This window comes from Chenopodium quinoa, unplaced genomic scaffold (genome assembly GCF_001683475.1).
Source record: "Chenopodium quinoa cultivar QQ74 unplaced genomic scaffold, ASM168347v1, whole genome shotgun sequence".
Taxonomy (NCBI): domain Eukaryota; kingdom Viridiplantae; phylum Streptophyta; class Magnoliopsida; order Caryophyllales; family Amaranthaceae; genus Chenopodium; species Chenopodium quinoa.
This window is the reverse complement of record NW_018742630.1, coordinates 417686-443213: the sequence shown is the minus strand read 5'-3', so window position 1 is coordinate 443213 and position 25528 is coordinate 417686. Positions and strand designations below refer to the sequence as shown.

Sequence of the window (25528 nt, the reverse complement as noted above, 5' to 3'; positions counted from 1 at the left end):
TAACCAGTCGGACTCCAAGAAGTCCGACAAGCAGAAAGACAGCCGGTCTGCCCATCCGGCCAAAAAGAAAGAAGAGAGCAAGAAGAGAAAAGAAATCTGGGCAGTTAATGACTCTGACTAGCCGTCCCAGAAGAAAAAGAAAGAGTTTAAACCGTACGTTCCTAAGTACGAGTTTAACAAGGACTGCAACTCCATCCTCATGGAAATCAAGGACCAACTGTCCCTAGAGAAGCCGAATCCAATGAAAAGTTCCATTCAGTCAAGGAACAAGAACAAATTCTGCCAATACCATGAGGAGGTTGGCCATGACACCAACGACTGCTTCAGCCTACAACAGGCGTTGGACCGTCTGGCTGACAAGGGGATGTTGAAGTCTTACATAACCAAGTCCCCAGCCGGGGCAAAGAAGAAGAACAAGGGTCAGTCATCCAAGACTACCCCCCAGCCTGCTAGTAGCTCGGATACCGACAAGGAGCCGGTCTACACAATAGCAGGCGGGTTCTCCTGTGGTGGCCCTACCATCCGGGGCACCAAGAGCCATCTTCGAAAGATGGACAAGGATGATGATGAGCAGGCGTCTGCAAGCACCTCCTTCCCAGACGTCTTGATCACTGAGGACAGGGGCAGCGTCCGCCGTCCGCATGATGACCCGGTCATCATTGAATGTAAGGTTGCCAACCAGCTGGTTGGAAGAATCCTTATTGACACCGGCAGCTCATCAGACATCATCAGTCTCCGGTGCCTGCAAAAGCTGAAATACAACGTCAGCAACATGCATCCGGTCACCCACCCCTTGGTTGGTTTTGGGGGTGGGATGGTCTACCCAGCCGGAAGAATTGACTTACCCATCCGGCAGGGAGAGAAGGGCCAAGGACGACATATTGTCGTCAGATTCTTGGTCGTTGAGGAGTTGACCGCCTACAACATTATCCTTGGTCGGCCAACCCTCAACGTAGCCAAGGCAGTAATCATCGCGTCTCTCATGCTCATCAAGTATGAGAGGGATGACGGTACTGTTGGTTCCCTAAATGGGGATCAGAAGACGGCACGAGAGTGCTATCTCTGAGCCGTCAGAGACACTGTGACCCCAGGCGGCCAGGAACCAATAGACCTTGACAATATCAAGGATGCCGACTGGGAAGAAAAGAAAGGCACCTGCTGGTGGAGGTGAAGAAAGAGAAAAAATAGCAATCACTGACCGGTCAGACGAGCTTCGTCCCCAACCGGCTGGTGAAAACATTGATCTCGTTCTGGATGACAGCCGTCCAGAACGAGTTTAAAGGTTGGGACGGTTGCTCATGCTACCTTGGGTGCAAGCTTGCACCTTCTGCTGAAGGAATTCAAAGACATTTTTGCCTTTGAAGTGGAAGAGATGCCAGGCGTCAGCCCCGGATCTCGCTGTCCACAAACTCGCCCTGGACCCCAAAAAGAAGCCCATCCGGCAAAAGAAAAGAAACCACGGCGAGGAAAGAAGTCAGGCGGCAGCTGCCGAAGTCAAAAAGCTGCTAGACGCCAGGTTCATTCGGCCCTGTAACTTTCCCGACTGGGTGGCCAATGTGGTCCTTGTTAAGAAACCGAATGGGACCTGGCGCATGTGTGTTGATTACACAGACCTCAACAAGGCGTGTCCAAAGGACAATTACTCGCTTCTAAAGATCGACAGTCTAGTCGATTCTACAGCCGGGCACGCCTTGATGAGTTTTATGGATGCCTACTCCGGCTTCCATCAGATACCCCTGTGGAAAAAGGATCAAGAGAAGACGGCCTTCGTCACTGATCAGGGGTTATTCTGTTATACTGTGATGTCGTTTGGCTTGAAAGCCTGCCACTTTCCAACGAATGATTAATACGGTCTTCATTAATCAAATTGGGAGGAATGTGGAGGCGTACATTGATGACATGATAGTAAAATCTAAGCTACAGACGGATCACCTTGCTGATCTCCGAGAAACATTCACCACCCTCAGGCGGCATAAGGTCATGCTAAATCCGAAGAAATGCGTCTTTGGTGTTGAGTCTGGGAAGTTTCTCGGATTCCTGATTGATCAAAGGGGGATACAGGCTAACCCCGAAAAGATACAGGCGATGATAGACATGAAGTCACCCCGTTCTATCAAGGAAGTTCAGAGACTCACCGGTTGTCCGGCCGCCTTGGGGAGATTCCTCAGGCGGTCAGGCGACAAATGCCTTTACTTCTTCCAAGCAATCAGGAAGAAACCAGATTTGAATGGGGGAATGATGCTGAGGCGGCATTCCAGAGGTTGAAAGAGCATTTACATTCTCTACCTAGGTTGGTCAGTCCTTTGCCTAGGGACACGTTGTACATGTATTTAGCCGTCTCAGATCATGCCCTCAGTGTCGTTCTCCTTGCTGAACGAGACAGCGTGCAGCTCCCAGTTTACTTCATTAGCCATGTTCTCAAAAATGCTGAACTCCGGTACCCCATGGTTGAAAAATTTGGCCTTGCTTTGTATATGGCATTCAAAAAGCTGAAGCCCTACTTTTTGGCACATCCGGTGGTGATTTACACTGACCAGCCACTCAAGCGGCCAATGTCTACCTTGGAGTCATCCGGGAGAATGTTGAAATGGGCTATTGAAATGCAAAGTCTTGAAATCACTTACGAACCAAGAAAGGCAGTGAAAGGTCAGGCGTTTGCCGACTTCATTGTTGAAATGACCCGTCCGGTGGCTCCGGATAATCTTGATTAGGTTTGGAAAGTGTATGTAGACGGGAGCTCTACAAAGAACGGCTGTGGTGCAGGCGTAATCTACGAGTCTCCTGAAGGGGACAGATTTGAATATGCACTACGCTTCAAGTTTCAGGCCTCTAATAATGAGGCGGAATATGAAGCCCTGTTAGCTGGCATCCGTATGTGTAAGGCGGCAGGGGCCATGAAAATTAACGCCTACTCTGATTCCCAATTGGTCGTTAGCCAGTACGAGGGAAGCTATGAAGCGACTCACCCGGCCTATCCTCTCGTTTCGTCCCCCTAACCGCATCTGATGGTGCCTGAGGCGCCAGGAGTGGAGGCGGAGGTGGATTTTTTTGGTTTTGTTGAGAATGGAGGGGGTTTCCAACCTAGCCCGTTTGAGATTTTTCTCAAACGTCTTTCCAACCTCTCCCCCCTGCGAAAATAACCAAGTTAAAGTTAGCATCCGGGGAAAATAATCTTTAAGACCAATCTAAGAAAGGGTCAGGCGTTTTTACCTTGGCCTGAGTGCGGCCGCAGCTTTTTCCGCAAGCTCCTTGCGGATGACTGCAGAGGACCGCTTGGGAGTCTTCTCCGTCTACAACATATCTAAAGCTTCTTCTGCAAAAGAGAGAAAGATTGGTCAATACCATAAATCAATTCCGATACAAAAGCACTACAGGCGGATATAAATTCAGGCGCATACATCTAGTAAACATGTGTCCTAGCCCGCAGGCGGCAAGGAAACACTCATCCCTGAGCCAGGCGCTCTTGGGGATCCAGTTCTTGGGAACTTTTATTGTTTCCCCGGTTGACAAGGTTACGTCTGTGAGGCCGAAAAAGTTTGCCTCAATAATCTTGTCAAAGTCCTCCTCTAGGATCCGGGGAAGAGCGCACTTCCTGCCCATCAGGTCGGGCTTCTTATTGTACTGGCGGAATTCATAATTCTCCCGTCTGCTGGGAGCTGATATCAGGTAGAACCTGTGCTTCCAGCCGTCGAATTTGGAGACCTTGTCCAAGGTTATCATATATTGGGGATGCGTGGTTAGAGTGTACCACGCCCTCCTGGGCAATAATGCATACTAGCAAAAGCCTCAGCCGAGGTTGAGCCCTTGGAATTCACAGGCGGCAACATATCCCAAAATGTTTGCCCAAGAATTGGGGGTAAGTTGCCAGACTCCGAGGCCGTAGCCTCTCAATATCGCCTTCACCGCCTGATGAAGGGGGAAGCGAAGACCAGCCTTGAACGCCGCCTCATAACAGCCGAAGTAGCTGTTGGCGTTCCCTTGATCATCCTCCCAGGCGATGGTGTCGTTCTCAGGCGGCACCCGGATCCTATACCCGTCTCCTAACGGGTGCATTTGCGTTAAGTTCTTTAAGTTCTCCTCCATTTGGATTCGGTCCTTGGCGGAGACGTGGATGTTGAAGGGATCGTCTTTCTCGTTCCACTTCTTCCTCTCTTCCTCCTCGCTATCCTCTAGCGGGGGTAAATCGTCGCTGCTCTCAGAGGTGGAGGCGGAGCTGTTGCTCTCCGTCTCCTCCTCATTTTGGGTCAAGGGGGCTGAGACGGCCTCATCGCCGCCTTGGTCGCACTCTTCCAAAAAGGAATCAGCGGGAGTTGAAGGGGCGCGCGGAGGGGATCTCTCCAGAGCCGTCTGGTCTCCCTCCCTGACGTTTCTCCCTCAGGCCTGAGCCTTCGCTTCTGTAGTTCGGATCGGTGGCCGTCTGCATAGTCCGAGCCATTATGTCCTGCACAGACACATAAATGGTCGGAATCCAAGGCAAAGGGTGATCCCAACACCCCGAGACGGCACTCCCAGTCCTAGACTCAGCCGTCCCAGGTGACCGGCTGGACTCTAACCTAGGTTGTGCCGTGTGTGTTGGTGATGCATCCATTTATTGCAAGAAATATGTACAAGCGGTGAAACAAGAAAAAGAGCTGAGAGAGGCAGAGATGGTACCTTTGGATTTGATATCTGAAACGGACGGGTCCGGCTGGGTTGATGGAGTACGAGCTTCCTTGCTTGCGCCTGACTCAAACGGACGACTTCTGCTCTCTCAAAGTTCTTTCTCTAGAAAATTTTTTGTAAACGTACCAAATGATGAGGGTGAACGGCTATTTATAGAGGGTAAATACAGGGGCATTCCCGTAATTTACTCGGAAGGTGAACGGTTACTTCTTTATGGTAAAATTACCACCAATCGGAGTGTGACACATGGCACAGATGCCACGTGGCGTGCCACGTCACATCTGTGAGGGGCAAATGTTTAGGGTAATTTTACCCCGCCACGTGGTCCAACCAAAGGACGACACGTGTCAGCTTCAGGTTGGCCCAAAGTGGACCAATCTACGCCTGACACGTGTCACTCCAGAAATTAAGGGAAAAAAGGCGGCCTTCAGGCCCAAATCCCGAGAAAGCCGCAAAGCGGCGCAGCCCACCAATGATTAGGGTTCAGTGACCTAATCAGGGGCGCAAATCCCAAAGACCCTATAAATAGGGAGATGTCCCTCTTTTGGAGGGCAGGTTTTTACCATTTATTACAAACAGTCCCTGTGATAGAGACATCTGAGCTTGGAATCCGAGCAGATACCCACCTAAATTTCCGCATCTTTTCCTTTCTCTACAAGTCACTAACTTGTGCGTCGGAGGCAGAGCACCACCCAACAGGTGTCTCCGTTTGTTTTGCAGGTACAGCTCACGCCAGATCAGTCTTAGTGTTGTAACTCTCCCGAGGGACAAAAACACCCAAAACAACACGTGGACCACCGCCACTAACCCCCACCAGGTAGCCACCTTAGCTACCACCGCCACCCAGCCACCTACTATAGACGGCGCCTACACCCACTCCTCACCGCGCCAGCGATGCCATTCCTCTACCAATGCCCGCCCATTTCCCTTAGCCACCATATCCCCTCCCTCCTCTTAAACCGTAAAAACCCCTCCCCAACCTTTCCACCAAAGTCGAACAACAGGCAACCACCACAATACCCCTTCGCCGGCAATCCAAGTTCCCTCCCCCATGTCGCCGCTGCCACCTTAGCTAAAAGCCACCACCTCGAAACCCTAAAACGCCAAATTCAAAACCCTTAAAATCAAAATCTAGGGTTTTGAATTTGGGTTTTTTTTTTATTTTGGGCTTTCGAGTGATGGTTCAGGGGTGGAGATAGTGGTGGTTGAGGATAGCAGGGGGAGCGGCGGTTTTGGCTCGCCAACAAGGGAATGGGAGTTTAGGCGGCAGTGGGGAGGGAAGGGGTTTTTTAGGGAGAGAGGTTTAGGACTAGGGAGTTGGTGGTTCAAGGTTTGGGCTAGTGCCGTCACGGGGGTTTAGTCGACATCCGCGCGCCGGCGAGACGTGGTGGACTGGCGGGGACAAGGTGGTGGCGGTGCTCGGCTGTGGTGGGTGGGGTTTTTTTTTATTTTTGATAATTAATAAAATAATTATATTAAAATTTAGGAAATTTTTTCAGGAAAAAACCATATATAACAACTATTTTGTTGGGAAAAATCTTATAAAAAATTTTTGTCAAGGAGAAACCACATTGTAAAATATTTTTGTTGGAAAACAACCTAAGATCTCTAATCACTCAATTAACCACTAACTTCCCCTTAATTCTTCTAATTAGTCACATCTTTCACTAACTATTTAATAATTAAGTTGATTTATAAATTAAAAAACAAAACCAAAAACAAAACCACCCTTACCACCACCAGTCAACCACCCTCTCCTTCTCCCCCTCCCATGTTAGCAACCCCCTCCTAACCTCCACCATCCCCAGCCGCCGCCTGGAACCCCTCACCCCCGCCAAACCTACCCCCTTCCTTTCCCCTTGACCCTCGCCGACCACCCTCCTCCGCAGAACCACCCGCCAATACTACCTTTTGCCATAACTACAACCCAAAGATCCACCCTAACCCTAACCGGAGGACAGAGAAAATCTGCTGGAAAAAAGCGCCGCCGAATTCGATAACGGAAGGAAGATAGGAAGAAGTGAAGGAAAGAGAATGAGACGAACATAATCGTCAACTTCAACGGTCGAACAATGTTGCATTGGGAAGAAGACGAGATAGAAAATGGTGAATTGGGGAAGAAGAGGAGAGAGAGAGAGAGAGAGAGAGAGAGAGAGAGAGTAATTAGAAGAATGGTGAATTCACTGTTCCGGAGGAGTGTGGTCAGCGAGGGTAAAGGAGAAAGGGAGGGGGTCGGTTCGGCGGGGGTAAGGGGTTCCAGGCGGCGGCTAGGGATAGGGGAGGTCGGGAAGGGGTTGCTTCCATGGGAGGGGGAGGGTGGTTGACAAGTGGTGGTGAGGGTGGTTTTTTTTAATTTATATATCAATTTAATTATTAAATAGTTGGTAAAAATTATGACTAATTGAAAGAATTAAGGGTAAATTAGTGGTTAAATGAGTGATTAGAGATCTCAGGTTGTCTTCAACAAAAATATTTTACAATCTGGTTTCTTCTTGCCAAAAAAATTTTATAAGGTTTTTTCAACAAAATAGTTGTTATAAATGGTTTTTTTCTGACAAAATTTCCTAAAATTTAATGAATATAAATGTTAGGCAATCACAGGTTGCCAAGTGGCAAATTTACCCTTTAATGACTAACGAAGTTAACGTCTGTTGGTTATTTGGAAATTTTGTGACATTTTTGTGTAACTCAAAGTGTATACGGTGAATTTGAAAATTTTCATGGGGATATGGTGAATAAAAAAATAGCTCAGGGGCATTTGATTAAATAACCGTGAAATTTATAAATTCAATGTCATTATAGAAAAATTAATTTCAAAGTCACTCTCTTCCCCCATCCACATGCCTTAGGGAAATAAAAGGTTGGTGGTGGAAACGATTTCTGCAACCTAAGCATGTCAAACTTTGCAATCTTAATATACATCTACATATTTAAGGAGATTTGCATAAAGAAGAAACCAGCATTGATGTATGCTGAAATCACATTGACATATAGCCTCCTTAGTCATAAGGAACTATCATGAGTTACATAAAGAAATAACCACAAAAAAATGATCTGGGGTTGACTAAAATGAATTATCATAAGTGTTTAGGGGAAAAATACCCCCTATATATGGACCAATGCCACTACGACATGTGTCCACAAGCTCAGCGCTCAATGAGCCAATTAGAGCATGACATGTGTCACTCAATGATAGAAGGGTGAAAATGGGCTTTAAGCCCACAACCCTAAAAACCGTAAAACAGTGGGAAGCCAATCTTCTTAGGTTAAATAACCTAAGAGGCACATATCCCAATGCTCTATAAATACTGATCATCAGTTTTAAGGGATCCAATTCTCTCTCCAAGGGCAATGCCCCCCACATTTACTCTCCCTTCTCTCTACTTTCTCTCTCTAAAATACATTATTTCGGTCACTGACTTGATCGTCGGAGGCGGACCTTCGGCCCTCCCCGAGGTCCGTTGGGCTGGTGATCGGGCCGCTCGAGTGTTGCATTGCAGATCTGTCTCCCGAGGGACGTACACGCCCTCCATTCGGGTACGTACAAAAAACCCCAAAACATTTGGCGCCGTCTGTGGGGAGACACATCTGTAATGGCACAACAGTAGTGGATCACCGACTCAAGAGGAAGGCCTCCTTTGGGAGGCACCAGGCGTCATGAGGCCGGATGTCAAGTACAATCAGGCGTCGTGAGGCTGAATGTCGAGAGTCAAAATGGCCTATCAGACTAAGTCATGCATTTTTGAAGGTTAAAGGGCAATGCCGTTTAATCTAAGTTTTATTAGGGGTGAGATGGCTAAATTGGCCAAGTCCACTATTTCAATCCGACTTATTTAATGAGTCGACCGCATGCTCAGGCCACCCAACCGGATGCATACAGCCGGCAGCCGCATGCTATTCATATTTGATAATTTGATACTATCAACATCATATATTTTAACAAATATATATATGTATATGAATCTTACTAATTGTATTATACATAATATAATACAATAAATTTTTATGAGTAAAGTCTTGTAATTAGTGGAAGGACATGCGGCAAGTGACATTCAATTCCATAATTAGCTTCCATGTTTTTTTACAGCTAAACAGTTCATTCATTTTATTCACTAAAGTTCACTAGCTCATTAACTAGTGGAGTAAGATATTCCATCATTTTCATTTTTAAAATTGAGCAGCTGCCTTGCTTTTTACTATGGTGGCCGACACTATGCAAGTGACAGTTGGTTTTGCTCGCATTAGGATAGTCGGCACTATATATCAAGCTACTCTATTTCATTAATAAGCTTCTCCCTATTAACATAAGCGGCATTTCTCTATTTGAGGGAATTTGTGAGCTCCATGTTAGCAATAACTAAGCGGCCAAGCTATTTTCTTCTATTAACATACACAAGCGGCCAAGCTATACTATTTTCTTGTGTTAACATACACAAGCGGCCAAGCCTTTTTCTTGTGTTTTCATACACAAACGGCCTATTTCTTTGCTTGCGTTAACATATACAAGCGGCAAAAATGTCGACTTACAACCATGGTCATTATGTAATGTAGGCGGCATGAGGTAGCATTGCTCCAATAGTATCAACTGGTGGTCATTATCAATGGTGGCAGCCGGTAAGAGCCATGAACGGTGTCTCAATTAAACGGTTGCCATGGCTGCAATGATACTATATTCATCATTATTATGATGTAAAAAAATTATTATGAGCTTACTCAAACGGCAAACGGTTGCATTGTTCTTCATTAAAACCGGCTATGTCATTGGCTTATTAAGCCCGGATGATGACTTGCTTCTTGCCTCAATCAAGCTCGACTGTGTGGTTTCTTTTGGCCTTAACCAAGCCCAGCTGAGAGGCAGCTTTGTTCCTCAATCATGGCCCGGCTGCGAGTCTGCTTTGTTCATCCTAACAAGCCGGCAAAAGGGGCTATTTCCTGCCTCGGTTAAGCGGCTTCCGGGCTCAAATGCTCATCAATTAATTCCGGTTGTATGAGCAGCTTCCCTCGCAAGTTGCCCCGGCTGTAGTGGCATCTTTGCTCGTCACAAAAGCCGGCTGAAGCAGGATTCCTTACCAATTTATCCTGGTTGACAAGGCTCAATTGCTCGTCAATAAAGGGCATCCTTGCTCATCAATTTACCCCGGCTGATAGGCAGCTTTCCTCGTCAATAAAGCCGGATGTAGGGGTTGTCTATGTTCATACTTTGACCCAAAAATTTGAGGGTGAGCAAAGGTAGTGAGTCGGTCCTCAATACCGGTTGTATCATCATTGAAGAACCTCAATTGCTTGAAGTTTTCTTGAGACGGCAAAGCTGCATTTGAGGGCACAAAACGACAATATCTATATTTTGTACAATATAGTGAGTGAGGCGGCAACCATATGTACAAATGTGAAGCGGAAAGCACCAGCTCTATATTCAAGCGGCTTTAACATGGTTAAATTACCATGGAACCTCAGCCTTCTTACCCAGCGTAAGATGAGCTAGCGGCTGCTTGGCACTATCATGTCGTCTATGTACTTTGGAAGCAACTTGATTACTAGAGCTTAGTTACTTGGCCTTCCATGGCCGTCTGTCAATATGAAGTTTAAAAAATGTTGGCTTACATTCACCCAAACGGTTAAATACCAAGCTCCTCCCAGTCGGGAAATGATGATGTTGAAAGCAACAACGGAGACGGATCTTATGCCGGCTGCCATCATTTTTCTCTAATAGTGTACACAGCAAGTCAGCTCAGCACAGTTGCACTGCAGGCGGCATTGGGCATCATTGCTTGACAATTAAGCCTACTGTAGGGGCTGCTTGGTTCATACTCAAGCTGATGATTTGTTCTTCGTTAAGTCCGGATGCGTGGCAGCTATATTTATCAAATTAAGCGGTTGTGACATTCGATTGTAACCAACCTATTCTGGCTGCAGCAATGGCTCATTGAGCTCGAACTTACTCCAAGCCGGCTGGGTCGTAATCAATCATTTAATCATTTAATAATTTTTGCACTCCATACCGCCTGGGTTGTAGCCAATTAAACCCGGCTGTAGGGGTTGCTTTGAACAACCTCAAAGCTGGCTGCCATGGCTGCTCTATTCAACCTCAAAGCTGGCTGTGATGTGATCTTACAAGAGAGCTCGATTGTCTGCTAATCACCCATAACCGTATGTAGGGGCTGTCTCTGGTCGCATTTTCATTCAAGATCGGTCTTCTTTACCGACTGTACCACTCATGAAGCAACTTAATTGCGAGAAGTTAGTTGGTTTCATGCAAAATTGCAATCATTATTATGATTACACAAAAAAAAAAAAAAAAAAAAAAAAAATTGCCAACTTGGTTAGTTGAAAAAAAAAAAAAAAAAATTTTGATATTGCCAACTTGGTTAGTTGGAAAGACAATCAGAAAGAAGTTATTAGTAAACTTGATTTCTTGGCCTCAAGCTGCTATGACACAAGTCAGGCGGCATCAAAACCCATGCAAGCGCTATCTTATGATTAAGCTAAAGCTCCTCCATGTTGATCTTATACCAAGAAGCAATTATATTTGAATGAATATATTATCAAAGGGGTCAATCGACACGTGATGAGTATGCTAACTCACCTCATGAGAATATCCGCGTGCCATACCAGGCATACTCATCCAAATGCAGGGGATGAGCTCTTGTACAAACAACAAAAATTGTTGTCTGTGTAATCAATGAGCAAATTCACTTCCCAAGCCCGGTTATTTGTTATAGAATCACTCAAACGGCTTGAAATGTCAGTCGGCTGTAGGGGCTTCTTTGTTATTCAATTAAGTCCAGCTGCAGGGCTACTTTGTTCACAAAATAAGTCCAGTTGCAAAGGCAGCTTTGCTCATCAATTCAGTCAGGCGGCAAGGGCATCTTTGCTCATGAACTAACTCAGCCGTAGGGGCTGCTACCTACCTTGATTAAGCCCGGTTGTGGAGCTTTTTCCTGCTTCAATTAAATCCGGCTGCCATGGCTGCTTTGTTCTTTAACCAAGGGCGGCTATATGTGCGGAAGGGGATACTTTTCTCATCTATCCCTCCCGGCTGTGGGCTGCTTTGTGCCTCAATTAGGACCGGCTATAGTGGCTGCTTTGTTCTCCAATTAAATATTGTTGCGTGGCTGCTTTGTCCTCTAACAATGACAAATGTCGCATGGCAATACAACAAGGAGCTTGTGATATCTCCGGCTCCCATTCTTAAGCTTTTAAAGCAAATCAAAGCCACGCCAATCATTGAATGTTTGAGGTAACAATATAATAATTACTGATTTATTCTCTTGTAATAATAATTATAATGAGTTATTATTATTATTATTATTATTATTATTGAATATATTGATTCATTAATTCAATAAACTAAGTTAAAAAACTTAGTAGCTAAACTAACGTCCAAGTGACGTGAGGCCAATGGCCGGATAATAAACTAAGTTTGAAACTTAGTAGCTAAACAAACGTCCAAGTGACATGAGGCCAATGGCCGGATAATAAACTAAGTTTGAAACTTAGTAGCTAAACTAACGTCCAAGTGACGTGAGGCCAATGGCCGGATAATAAACTAAGTTTGAAACTTAGTAGCGAATTCAACGTCCGAGTGACATGCGGCCAATGGCCAGATAACTAAACTAGGCACAAAACCGCTTAGTGGCTATACAGCCGGTCTCGACCAGAGGCCAATGACCGGATGGTTGCTTTTTTCAAAAATCGTCTGTCCCAACATGGACAATGGCGTCCGGCGACACCCCTCCGGGTGCGATCGTCGCAGAGAGCAGCCTACTTCCTTGCTCTACGTACCTATGCAGACAGCAAAACGACCAAATTGGTCAACTCATAGCCGTGTGACCAAAACAGTCTAAAGAACGACTAAGTTTTCGGAACACCGGATGTCCTAAGACATCAATCGGTGACCGACCGAAGTTCTTACTTAGGCTTTTCATTCCGAAATTGCATAGACTCTCCCATTGGGGAAAAAAGAGTTGTGCAATGGCTATACAACTGTCTTGAAAAAGACATGAGGCCAATGGCCGGATGGTTATACATTTTGGTAAATTCGTCTGCTCCAATGTGAAATATGGCGTCCGGCGACACCCCTCCGGGTGCAATCGTCGCAGAAAGCACTCTTATCGTTTGCTTTACGTACACATGCAGGCGGCAAAAAATTGAACGACCTCATTGGTCAACTCATAGCCGCCTAACCTGGGTAATCTAAAGAACGACCAAGTCTTCGAGAACCGGATGACCAAAAGACATCAACCGGTGACCGACCGAAGTTCTAACCTAGATTACCTTCCGAAATTATACAAGTCCTCCCAATGGGGTAGAAGGACATTGAAAGTATAATTAGATTACAAACACCCCAGGCGGCATTTGCCTCCTGCCCTATGAAGAGTCAGGCGGCCATTTGCCTCCTGCCCCCAGGCAGCATTTGCCTCCTGCCCTATGAAGAGTCAGGAGGCCATTTGCCTCTTGTCCTCTGGCGGCATTTGCCTCCTGTCCTATGAAGAGTCAGGCGGCCATTTGCCTCCTACCCCAGGCGGCCATTCACCTCCTTCCTTATGGGATGTCAAAAGTCTCAAAAATATTCCAAGTCACCCAAAGGTCATATGACCACCATAGTGGAGCTAAAAGAAATAAAAGTCGTCATCTTGTCTAGTTCAGGCGGCAATCATTATTATGATTGATTAACTTAGAAAATATCATACCCTTTAAGGTATCAAATTTTCCAAGTTAATCAAATCTCTCTTTTATTAAACTAGACATATGCCGCCTGTAGAGCTTTTGAACAAGCGGAAAATAAAGCCTTGATTTCGAAAGGAGTAATTCCTCTTGAAAGAGAAATTACCCCTTCCGAGGGGCTAATGTTTGGGGGAAAAATACCCCCTATATGTGGACCAATGCCACTGCGACATGTCCACAAGCTCAGCGCTCAATGAGCCAATTAGAGCATAACATGTGTCACTCAATGATAGAAGGGTGAAAATGGGCTTTAAGCCCACAACCCTAGAAACCGTAAAACAGTGGGAAGCCAATCTAAACCGTAAAACAGTGGGAAACCGTAAAACAGTGAGGCATATATCCCAATGCTCTATAAATACTGATCATTACATCAGTTTTAAGGGATCCAATTCTCTCTCTAAGGGCAATGCCCCCCACATTTACTCTCCCTTCTCTCTACTTTCTCTCTCTAAAATACATTATTTTGGTCACTAACTTGATCGTCGGAGGCGGACCTTCGGCCCTCCCCGGGGTTCGTTGTTTTGCAGGTGATCGGGCCGCTCGAGTGTTGCATTGCAAATCTGTCTCCCGAGGGACGTACACGCCCTCCATTCGGGTACGTACAAAAAACCCCAAAACAATAAGGAACTAACCACAAAATATATATATATATATATATATATATATATATATATATATATATATATATAGTAAGAAAAAGAAAAGGCCATGTAAAATTAAAACCCAAAAGTTAATCATAAAAATAATATTGAGAAATTTTAATGAACAAGTAGTAAGGGGGGATAAAAGAGAGGAAAATCAAGCAAATAAAAACAAATTACAAGTTTGGGAAGACTTTACATAGATAAATATATAGAGAGCGTATGTACGAAATAAATTAACAAGTCAGTATTACCACTTCACCTGGCTTCCTCTTACTAGTACGTTCAACATCTACATGACATACATTTGACAAGGCATGAACTCCAGCATCCTGCATAACGGGAACATAATTATAAACTCCCCTTTTACTTTGACTTATTCCTTAAGTTTTTTATGTGGAATAAGCAAATGAACGCATAAAATCTACAATACTATCCACCAAATTATCCTTCTTCACAAAATAAGAAGATAATTATCATAAGCATAGATAAACAAATAATTAATCAAGATGTTATTTTACATAATTAGCTGCTATACCCTGCTGATACCTTTGCAGGACCATAAATTGCAAATTGTGAATGCACACTGAATCTTAAATAATTAACATAAATTTCCATGGTGAGAAAGAGTTTTTGCATAGCACTTGATAAAAAGAGTCCCTCGGTGTTGATTTGAGATAAGAGATAATTACTTATAGGCCTTATATGATAGCTTCCACTTCTAATCTTCCCCAACTTATAGGCCTTCACTCTAGATTGTTTCAACTACAGCTAAAAAGGAGGGCTTGAAGTTCCCACTTTATTAGGTCGACTAAATTAGCCTTGACTCAAAAAAATAAATAAATAAAAAATAAAACAAAAAAAAACTTATATAAAATTAATAATCGTAACTCAAGGAGAAATTGTTATAACAAATCTATACTGATATATTAAAAAGCACTCCTAATACTGTGTGTCACGTGTCATTCGTTTCAAACACTATAAACATGCCACATCACCTGGACAAGTATAACATATATTAGATGTAATAACCAACCAAAAAATGCTTATACTAAGGCTTGAACATGAGACCAACAAGTGTTACATTACAAGTATACCATCTAGCCATTCATTACTATGATTTCATACCAAACAAAAGTATAGTTAACTCACATATGATGAGTGCCTAAGTGCCTAATTGTAATATTTTGTTTCCTTTATGAAATGATCATAGCATTGTAGCACCTTTAATTTTGGAAATTGTATTTTTATATTATTCGATGAAATATAGGAAGTAATAATTTTATTTTTCGGTTAAATTATCATTGTTGAATATCTTTATATCATAACATACTATTGAACATGGTTCTCCTAATACAAACAGCTGAAAAATAATATAGAACAAAATTGCTCAAAAAGATACACCGAATCAGTCAATTTAAAATCTTTTTTCAAGATAAGAAACTTTCAAGATAATTTTCAGAACACTAAGGAAAAATTAAAAGTCAAACACGATTTCAAACTAAAAAAGTACAAGGCCACACACTAGTCATAAATTTAAAAGAGGGTTAAGGAGAAATCACCTATATGGACCTTAATTCTTCAGGCAACATTTGTAAGCTTAACTGCAACAAATCAAGACAGACCACCTACACTTATTACCTATGCCATTACAAGATTGTGGACTACAATGTAAAAGGGAAATGTAGCTAGTGAGAATGGCATTCAAGGAAAAAAATAAAATAAAAAGTGTAATCTGGTATCTTGGGAAAGATGTAGTCTCTCAAAGCTACTACCTTGTATTGTGTTTTGCTATATCTAAACATAAAGTCCCAATCTTTCTTTAAGAACTTCTAGTGCATTCCTGTTATTTTTGCGGTGAGGTTAGAGTGTATTGCAATTCAAGGACTTAGCTAGTAGGGTTGAGGAAAGAATGGGATTGGTGGACTGTAGAATGGAGTAATCAAAGCAGTCAAATCTAACTTGACTATGGGCCATTCTAAATCCTTCAGGCAGGCTGCCAAGCTGCCAGTTTACACTTGCGGTGCTCAATCCAACCCAAGTGCTGGAAATGTGGGAACTGAATTCCCAACAAATCCCAAGCCTCTATAAACCATAATTCCAAAGTTTCTACACTTTCTAGTTTCTACTCAGAAGAGAGGAGAAACAAAGAGACTAGCATAGCATGTGCTACAGGAAAAAAAGGACAAAGGGCTATGCTCACAATGTCACTGAGAAATAGGTAAATAGACATGTATGTAATTAGGAGTTGAGTGGGCTTCTGGCTGCGCTATCGCGGCTGAGAATCTCAAAACCTGGGAAAAATGGCTACTTAATATGAGCAAAGTACTCCTGCAATACCTCGCCCCATATACCTCAACTAAGGGCCTATTCACATTTACTTAATTGAGCTGAAGTGATTAGAGCTAAACTAGAAATGGGACCTACCTGAACTGAATAGAGCTGAAATGAATATTATATGAGAGAAGGAAATTAGGAGCTGAACTGAACTAAAATCAAGCTCAAGTGAACAGGCCCTAAACATACACCTTTCAAGGTTGTGCACATGAGGGACCAACTGAAACTAATTAAACCAAGAAAGGGCATACTCCAGTTTATACTTTAGAGGAGAGGTCGTAGGTGAGTGATTACATACTAGATGAGCTCCACATCACCCCTAAGATAGCATAGTTCCTCTCTTTTGTCTGACTTAAAAGGCACATAACTCCAACATATCTAGTCAGTTGATTTTGAAAGAGCCATTTTTAGGCTTAAACAGCAACACCTGACCGACTGACACAAATTTAAGCTTATAACCATCTGTAGATTTATTTGATGTTGCTGTCAGCCAAAATGAATAAATCATGATTGAATGAAATATTGTGTTAATCAACTTGTCAAGCATACAGCAAGATGAGGTAAACACTATTATTAAAGCTGAAGTTTGGTACATGCATTTCAGCTCATTCTTCACTTCATTTAGCTTAGCGGTTAAGCTTAAAAGTGTGTCACATATAATTTGTCACATTTCATATTAAAGGAGAAGAAGGCGATAGAACATTAACATACTGTTCTACTAGAGCCAAAGATTGAAACTGGTTGCCCCACAAATTTCTGAAAAGCATTCTGCACAAACCACAACAAAAAAATATAAAAACGTTTCATCAAACAAACATTAACTATAAATGTTGCTGCCTAGTGAGCAAATTAAGAAAATTTTGAATACAAACCTTGAATTCACAAAAAAGCAAACCATCAACCACTTAAGAATCATTGCAACTACGTTGTTGCCTCTATAGAAAATACAAGATAAATATCTTCGGCCCTTTTGGTAGCCGGTACTAAATTGAGGTCATGGAGTTAAATTTTAAGTGTAATTTAGTATGGAAAACAGCCAATAATCTCCATAAGAACACATCTCAAATTCTCATCCCCCAAGCATGTGTATTGTTCATGTTTTTCCATTCCCACTTGGAAGATGGTATTAAGTGGGAATGAAATTTCATGATTTAGAATAGACAATTTTGATGTCATCTTGAATGATCATGGGAATGAACATTGATTTTCTTTTCAAATTTATATACAAATTCATTTTCTATATTATGAACGGTTACCAAATTGGCTATTACAATACAAAAAAGCAAAAATCCCATATTAAAAAAATTAAGAAAAATCCCAACATAAACCTTGAATTTGCAAAGATATATTTACAACAACCATTTATGAATAAATACAACCATTGTGTTGCATAAAATTTAATAAGATTGTAGATTAGCCTCAAATTCAAATTCATAGATAAGCAAAAATATTATCAACTACTTGTGAGTATTCCCTATTGGCAATGACTTTGTTGTCTCATTAACAAATACGAAGTATATGATTAATCTCATATACAAAGTAATTAATACTTCCTTTGTTATCTTATACTTGCAACACACCTTTTTTAGCATGTTGTTTGAAGAAAAGATTAGAAAAGGTGAACAAACGTATAAAATTATATTATAATAAAACTTAAATTGTAACAAGTTAACACTTTTTTCTTATCGGTGATAAGATTTTTTTGAGTAAATTTGTCCATTTGTTGACACATTTTGACTTCAAACACTATTCACACACTCTTCTTTGACCGACTGCATTTTGTCCTTTATATGTAATTAAAATATAGTCACGTGGGATCTGGTTAGATTCATCACAATATATATTTTCAAAATATCAACTGTTAAAAATTTTTGCTTGTTGGTAGTTAAAGATATTAATGGTTGAATTTATGCAATGGCAAATGTGACTAAACAAACGTGTCAACTAAATAGAAACGGAGGATGTATTTTTTTTTTTTTATGTGTGTCACTGGTGGTACAAATCAAATACCAACGGAGGAATATCAAATTCAAGTTCACATAATGGCAACCTTTGTTGCCTCATTAGCAAAATTTATAAAGGGCATATGCTTAACATCACAATCGAATTCTCAATACAGCAAATCCCATCAATCATTATAACTTCACAAAATTAAAAATAAAATTATATATATATATATAAAGAGTGAAAACTTTGTCAAAAAAAATAAATAAATAAATAAATAAAAGAGTGAAATGAGGAAGGAGAGAAAGACACCTGAAGAACACCAACAGCAGTTCTCTGATCGCGTTGTTGCTGAGAGCCGGAAAAATGGGTGCCAATATATTCAAAAGCAACAAGATAACGCTGTAATCCAGGTTTTGGTGGCTTCATGCTTTCAACTTGTTGTTCTTCTTCTTCGATCCTAGGGACTTTGGGCGGCCGTTGAGGTTGGTCGCCGTTATCCGACGACGTTGATTCTCCCTGGATAGCACCACAGTCGACAGAGCTCATCGTTCTGCTGCCAATAGCCTCTGGAAACGCTCACTCATACTAGTATCGTTCAAGGGTTTGGGTTTTATTTTCAAAATTTTCATGTTTAAAAAAGTGCTTTTTCTCTTTGTTTTGAATAAACTAATTGTAATTGTCAAAAAAAAAATACTACGTAAAAAATAAACTAATTGCATCAGTGTGCGATTAGCCCGTCTTGTGTGCAGCTGATGACCACATCTGGCTACCTCTGGAAACGCTCACTCATACTTGTATCGTTCAAGGGTTTGGGTTTTGCCTTATTTTCAAAATTTTCATGTTTAAAAAAGTGTTTTTTTCTCTTTGTTTTGAATAAACTAATTGTATCAGTGTGCGATTAGCCCATCTTTTGTGCGGTTGATGACCACATCTGGCTACTTGTAAAACAATAAATTAACCCCTGTAATATTTACTAAGTAATTCTTGTAATACTGGGTGAGTAACTCCTGTAACATTGACGAAATAACTCCTGTAACACAAACCAAATAACCCCTATAAAACTGAAGAAGTAGCCCTCATGTTGGCTGGCCACACATATAAGAATTTGTGTTACACCAGCCCAATTTTATGATTATTGTCTCCGTTTTGTATGAAATTTATATGGTATCGTACATCTGGCACATGGTGCACCTGTAAAGAACATTACATATATGTATAAAGAACACGAGGAAAAAAAAAAGGAACACTTGTTTAGAGTAAAAATACCCTAGACATGAGGGTCAATCAGGTCGTGACACGTGTCAACCTTAGAAGCGCCCAAAATGAGCCAACCAGGATAAGACATGATTAAGGGATTTTTCCCCACCAATCACCATCTGACAAGTGGACCAATCAGGTTCCGCCATGTGTCCGTCACATGGGCCAATAGGAGTCCGCCACGTGTCAAGCAATGATCCGTCCACTATGGACCAATTACGACACGACACGTGTCCTTCCCATGACACCTGGGATAACCGGTCACCTAGGCCCAACTTCCGAGGGAAGCCCAATCAGCCCAAGGTTAACCTAAACCTAGATTGGCACGTTTCCCGAGGTTATAAATACCTCCCTTAATCCTCATTAAGGGAGAGGACGCAGATTACGCAGATTACGCACATTAAACTCTCTCACCTAGAGAGACCCAATCACTTTAATTTCCGCATTAATTACTCCTTAATCAAGTACTAACTTGACCGTCGGAGGCGGATCTCCAATCATCCGGAGCATCCGTTTGTCTTGCAGGTACAGGCGTCCGGTTCCAGTCTCGGAATTGTAACTCTCCCGCAGGACATCAGAAAACCCCGAAACATTTTGGCGCCGTCTGTGGGGAGAGTACTTCTGAGATGGCATCCACGTTTGTACCGGCTCCTGAAGAGAGACGTCCCCTGGACGACCCTCTAGTTCAGTCGGACCACGATACTGAGAATGAATTTGAAGTTGAAGCTCACACAGCTTCAGACAGGACCCTAAGGGCCCGACGTACCCGTCATACCGAAAGGAGGGAACGAGAACATCTTCAAACAGGAAGCGAGCCAGCAGGCGCACCGCCTGTTCGGCAGCAGCCGACTGATGGGTCTGCTCCCATCACAAGGAACGAACTCATGACCTTCATGAGGGACTTCAAGGGAGAAATTCAAGAGTTGATCAACAAGAAGCCGCCTGCTCTGGACAAGGAGCAGTCGGCTAAGAAACCCTCCACTTCACGGAAGTGGAAGCCAGTTCAAGGGCGAGAGGCGACCCCTCATCCTAAATCTAGGAAGTGGGAGCCACCTGCCCTTGATTTCACAAAATACCGTTTTCCTACTCCAGGAAATAGGAAACCTGTTCGTCATATTCAGGCGGACGGGTCGAGGAAAACATACACAGACGCTCGGCTACTGCTAGAACAGAAGAAGAGTGACCGATTGTCAGAGTCGGCCTCTACTTCAAACTTCCAAGACAGTCTGCGAAATACCTCGATGAGGCATACTCAGTCGTATCATGAGAGTCAGTCAGGCGGCACTTCCCGTCAGTCCGGCTTTCATAGCGACCAGGCGGTACCAAACTTACCGTTTGTACCGCAACAACAGTATTTTTTACAGCCACCTCCGTTTGGTGGACATGCAGCAAAAAATGTCCAACCTATGGACTGGCAGCTACGGTTGCTTAGACTTGGTGAACAGCCGTCGGCCTTCTCCAAGGAAATTACTGAAGCCGCTCAGCCGGCCAAAGTGAAAAATGTATTAGTAGGCGCCTATGACGGCACTACTAACCCAGAAGACCATCTGATGGCATTCACCAACCTGAAGTACCTTCAAGGGTTGGATGATCCCACTTGGTGCAAGTGTTTCCCAACGACTCTCAAAGGAATAGCACAACAATGGTTCGGCAACCTGCCGACTGGTTGTGTAAATAACTTCAAGACGCTTGCTTACTTATTCACCTCCAACTTCGCCATGAACATCCCTGCGAAGAAGACGACCCTTGATTTAGGAACAATTCAGCAGGGCGAGAAGGAGGGGCTTCGTTCTTACATCAGGCGGTTTAACCTGATGAGAATACAGATTCAAGGGTTACTGGATGAAGTAGCCTATACTGACTTTTTCAGAGGTCTCAAAGACGGGTCGACCTTCAAATTTGATTTGGTCCGAAAGAGGGTGGCGACTCTTCAAGAGGCCTTGATTGAAGCGGAAGCCTATATACAGGCGACTGATCTTTGTAGTACGGTAAAACAGTCAGACGGGAGAAGGTCCGACAAAAGAGAAGGACGACAGAAGCAGTCGTCAAACAAAGACGAGAAGAGAAAAGAGGTCTAGGCAACTGATTCCTCTAAACAGCCGTCCCAGAAGAAGAAAAAAGAATTCAAACCATACTCCCCAAAGTATGCGTTTAACAAGGATAGCCAATTTATCCTAAAGGAAATCAAGGGACGAATCTTAATTGAGAAGCCGGTCCCCATGAAAGGTTCTGCAAACAACCGGAACCAAGAAAAATTCTGTGATTATCATGAAGATGTTGGTCATCACACCAATGAATGCATCAGTCTCATGGGGTATCTGGACCGCCTGGCTGAGCAAGGTGATCTTGACACTTATGTCAAGAAATCTACGGGGAACACTTCCTCGAAAAAGCAGTCGGCTAAAAAGAATCAACAGGCCGACAGTTCCGATACAGATGATGCAGTCGTCTACACCATTGCAGGCGGCTTCTCAGGAGGCGGCCCCACTATTAGGGGAAACAAAGACAATATCAGACGGTTAGATGTAAATTCCGTTCACCAAGAACGGCCCTCCAAATATTCATTTCCTGAGATTGTCATCACTGAAGAAGATCTAGGAGGGGTAAGAGGGCCGCATGACGACCCTATCGTTATTGAATGTAAAGTGGCCAACCAGAGAGTTGGCCGAATCCTCATAGATACCGGAAGCTCCTCAGATCTCATCAGTAGCAAATGTCTATCGAAACTAAAATATCAGACTGATTGCATACATCCGGCATCCCACCCTTTAGTAGGGTTTGGAGGAGGAGTCGTCCACCCAGTGGGACGAGTGGATTTACCCATCCGCCCTGGGCGAAAAAGTGGAAGGACGACACATGGTAGTCCGGTTCTTGGTATTAGAAGAACTCTCGGCCTACAACATGATTCTGGGACGACCAACCCTGAATAATTCCAAGGCTGTTATAATCCCATCTCTTATGTTGCTCAAGTTTGAGAGGGATAATGGAACAGTCGGGTCCCTAAGGGGAGATCAGAGGATGGCCCGAGAGTGCTATCTCTCGGATGTCAAGCCCACTGTTATGGCCACTATGTCGAGCGGTGGAAAAATAGACCTTGACAATGTCAAGGAGAGTGCGCCTGTTCAAGAAGCAGGCGACAAGAAGAGAAAGGCATCCCAGACAGGGGCCGCAAGAAAAGACAGAAAATAGCAATCATTGGCAGAGGAGCGGTCGGATGAATTCCGCCCTCAGCCAACTGGTGAGCATACGGACCTGATCTTAGATGACTCGCGTCCTGACAGAACAATCAAGGTTGGGACGACTGCTCTAAGGGACCTGGGTGACGACTTTCACAAACTATTGAAAGAATACAAGTACATCTTTGCATTCCGAAGTCCATGAAATGCCAGGCATTAGTCCTGATCTGGCGGTACATAAACTGGCCGTGGATCCGAAAAAGAAGCCGGTACGGCAGAAGAAGCGGAACCATGGCGAAGAAAGAAGTCAGGCGGCAGCCGCCGAAGTTAAAAAATTACTTGATGCAGGGTTCATTCGGCAATGTTACTTCCCAGACTGGGTTGCAAATGTGGTGCTTGTTAAAAAGTCGAATGGCACCTGGCGAATGTGTGTAGACTACACAGACTTAAACAAGGCGTGCCCCAAAGACAGTTACCCTCTGCCTAAAATTGATAACCTGGTCGACTCAACAGCCGGCCATGCTTTGATGAGCTTTATGGACGCCTACTCTGGTTTCCATCAAATTCCTTTATGGGAGAAAGATCAGGAGAAGACGACCTTCGTCACTGATCAGGGGTTATACTGTTACACGGTCATACCATTTGGTCTTAAGAATGCCCCGGCCACTTTCCAGCGAATGATAAACACTGTGTTCTTTGATCAGATTGGGAGAAATGTCGAGGCATATATTGATGATATAATTGTCAAGTCTAAACTTCAGAAAGATCATCTGTCGGACCTCCGAGAAACTTTCGCCACACTCAGGCGGCACCATGTCATGCTCAATCCCAAGAAATGTGTCTTTGGAGTTGAGTCTGGGAAATTTCTCGAATTCCTTATCAATCAGAGAGGAATAGAGGCGAACCCTGAGAAGGTGCAGGCGGTCATCGACATGCAGTCGCCTCGTACCATCCGAGAGGTTCAGAAGTTAACAGGTTGTCTGGCGACCTTGGGAAGATTTCTAAGCCGATCAGGCGACAAATGCCTATACTTTTTCCAGGCAATTAAGAAAAAGGCAAGGTTTGAATGGGGGCCGGATGCTGAGGCGGCCTTCCAGAAATTGAAGGTTCACTTGCATTCCTTGCCGAGGCTGGTCAGCCCTTTGCCCAAAGAAGTACTCTACATGTACCTGGCTGTCTCTGATCATGCGTTAAGCGCTGTTCTCCTTGCTGAAAGAGACGGCTGTCAGCTCCCGGTCTACTTTGTCAGTCATGTACTGAAAAATGCCGAGTTGAGGTATCCCTTAGTGGAGAAATTTGGTCTTGCACTCTTCATGGCTGTTAAAAAATTGAAGCCCTACTTTTTGGCACATGTAGTCGTCGTGTATACAGACCAACCTATGAAGCGGCCACTGACCATCATGGAGTCGTCAGGCCGAATGATCAAATGGGCCATAGAAATACAGAGCCTCGAAGTTACTTTCGAGCCTAGAAAAGCAGTGAAGGGGCAAGCCTTTGCTGACTTTATTGTTGAGATGACTCGTCCTCCTGACTCTCAAGTTACAGACCAAGTCTGGAAGGTATATGTGGATGGAAGCTCTACTTCAAATGGTTGTGGAGCAGGATTCATATGTCAGTCGCCAGAGGGCGACAGGTACGAGTATGCTTTACGCTTCAGTTTTCAGGCCTCAAACAATGAGGCAGAATATGAAGCTTTACTAGCCGGAATCCGCATGTGCAAGGCGGCAGGAGCAAGAAAAATAGACGCCTGTTCCGATTCACAATTGATAGTGAGTCAGTACAATGGCGAATACGAAGCAACCCATCCGGCCATGATCAAGTATTTACAGGCGGTCCAACAAGCAGTCGGCTCCCTTGAGGATTTCCATCTGACCCAAGTGCCGAGATCAGAAAACAACCAGGCGGATGCACTTTCAAAATTAGCATCATCCGCCTCCTGTGATACTCCTCGAACTGTTTTTTTGGGAAGTAATGGAGAGGAGAAGCATTGAGGAAGACCCTATTGGAATCCTAGACAGAAGCTCAACCTGGATGGATCCAATCAGGGCATATCTGACAAACGGTACCCTGCCGGATGATCATCAACAGGCGGCAGCACTAAAAAAACGAGCATCTAGTTTTGAAATAATAAAGGGAGAACTTCACAAAAGGGGGTACCTTCAACTCTTCTTAAAGTGTGTTACTCCAGAAAAGGGACGAGAGATACTAGACGATCTTCACTCTAGTTACTGTGCTTCCCATATAGGCGGTAGGACGCTTGCTCAACGGGCAAGGCGGCAGGGATACTTTTGGCCTACTTTAGAAGCAGATGCAATGGAGATGGTGAAAAAATGTGACAAGTGCCAAAGGTTTGGCAAGCTAATTCACCGTCCGGCTACTGACCTCACTACCATTCATAGCCCACTACCGTTTGCTAAGTGGGGCATGGATATTCTGGGTCCATATACGCCTGCTACAAGCGGAAGGAGGTACATACTTGTTGCCGTCGACTACTTCACTAAATGGGTAGAGGCGGAGGCTGTAAAGGGAATCAAGACGAAGGATGTAATTTCATTCATTTGGAAAAATGTCATCACTCGGTTCGGGGTTCCCATGTCTATGGTTTTTGATAATGGTCCCCAATTTGAGACACCTGTTCTCAAAAGCTGGTTGGGTGACCAAGGAATTGCACACTACTTTGCATCTGTCGGCCGTCCACAAGCAAACGACCAGGTAGAAGCCTTTAATAAAATCATCTCAGACGGTCTCAAGAAAAAGATTGAACGAGCAGGCGGCCTATGGGCA

At 43.6% G+C, this 25528-nt stretch overlaps 1 protein-coding gene across 7 annotated transcripts in view; it reads right to left on the bottom strand.

The window, feature by feature from the left end:
* Positions 1-25528, bottom strand: part of LOC110721782 (tRNA pseudouridine synthase A-like) — a 55278-nt gene that overhangs the window by 18886 nt on the left and 10864 nt on the right. For 4 of the 7 annotated variants that reach the window (XM_021900975.1, XM_021900972.1, XM_021900974.1 and 1 more), the window contains 3 exons: positions 18621-18827; positions 17076-17132; positions 14282-14359 (listed from right to left, as the gene is read on the bottom strand). In XM_021900975.1, the coding sequence (XP_021756667.1) occupies positions 14282-14359; positions 17076-17132; positions 18621-18827 (342 nt within the window). The remainder of the gene's footprint in view (positions 1-14281; positions 14360-17075; positions 17133-18620; positions 18828-25528) is intronic. The other 3 variants (XM_021900976.1, XM_021900977.1, XM_021900978.1) reach the window with 3 other exon arrangements.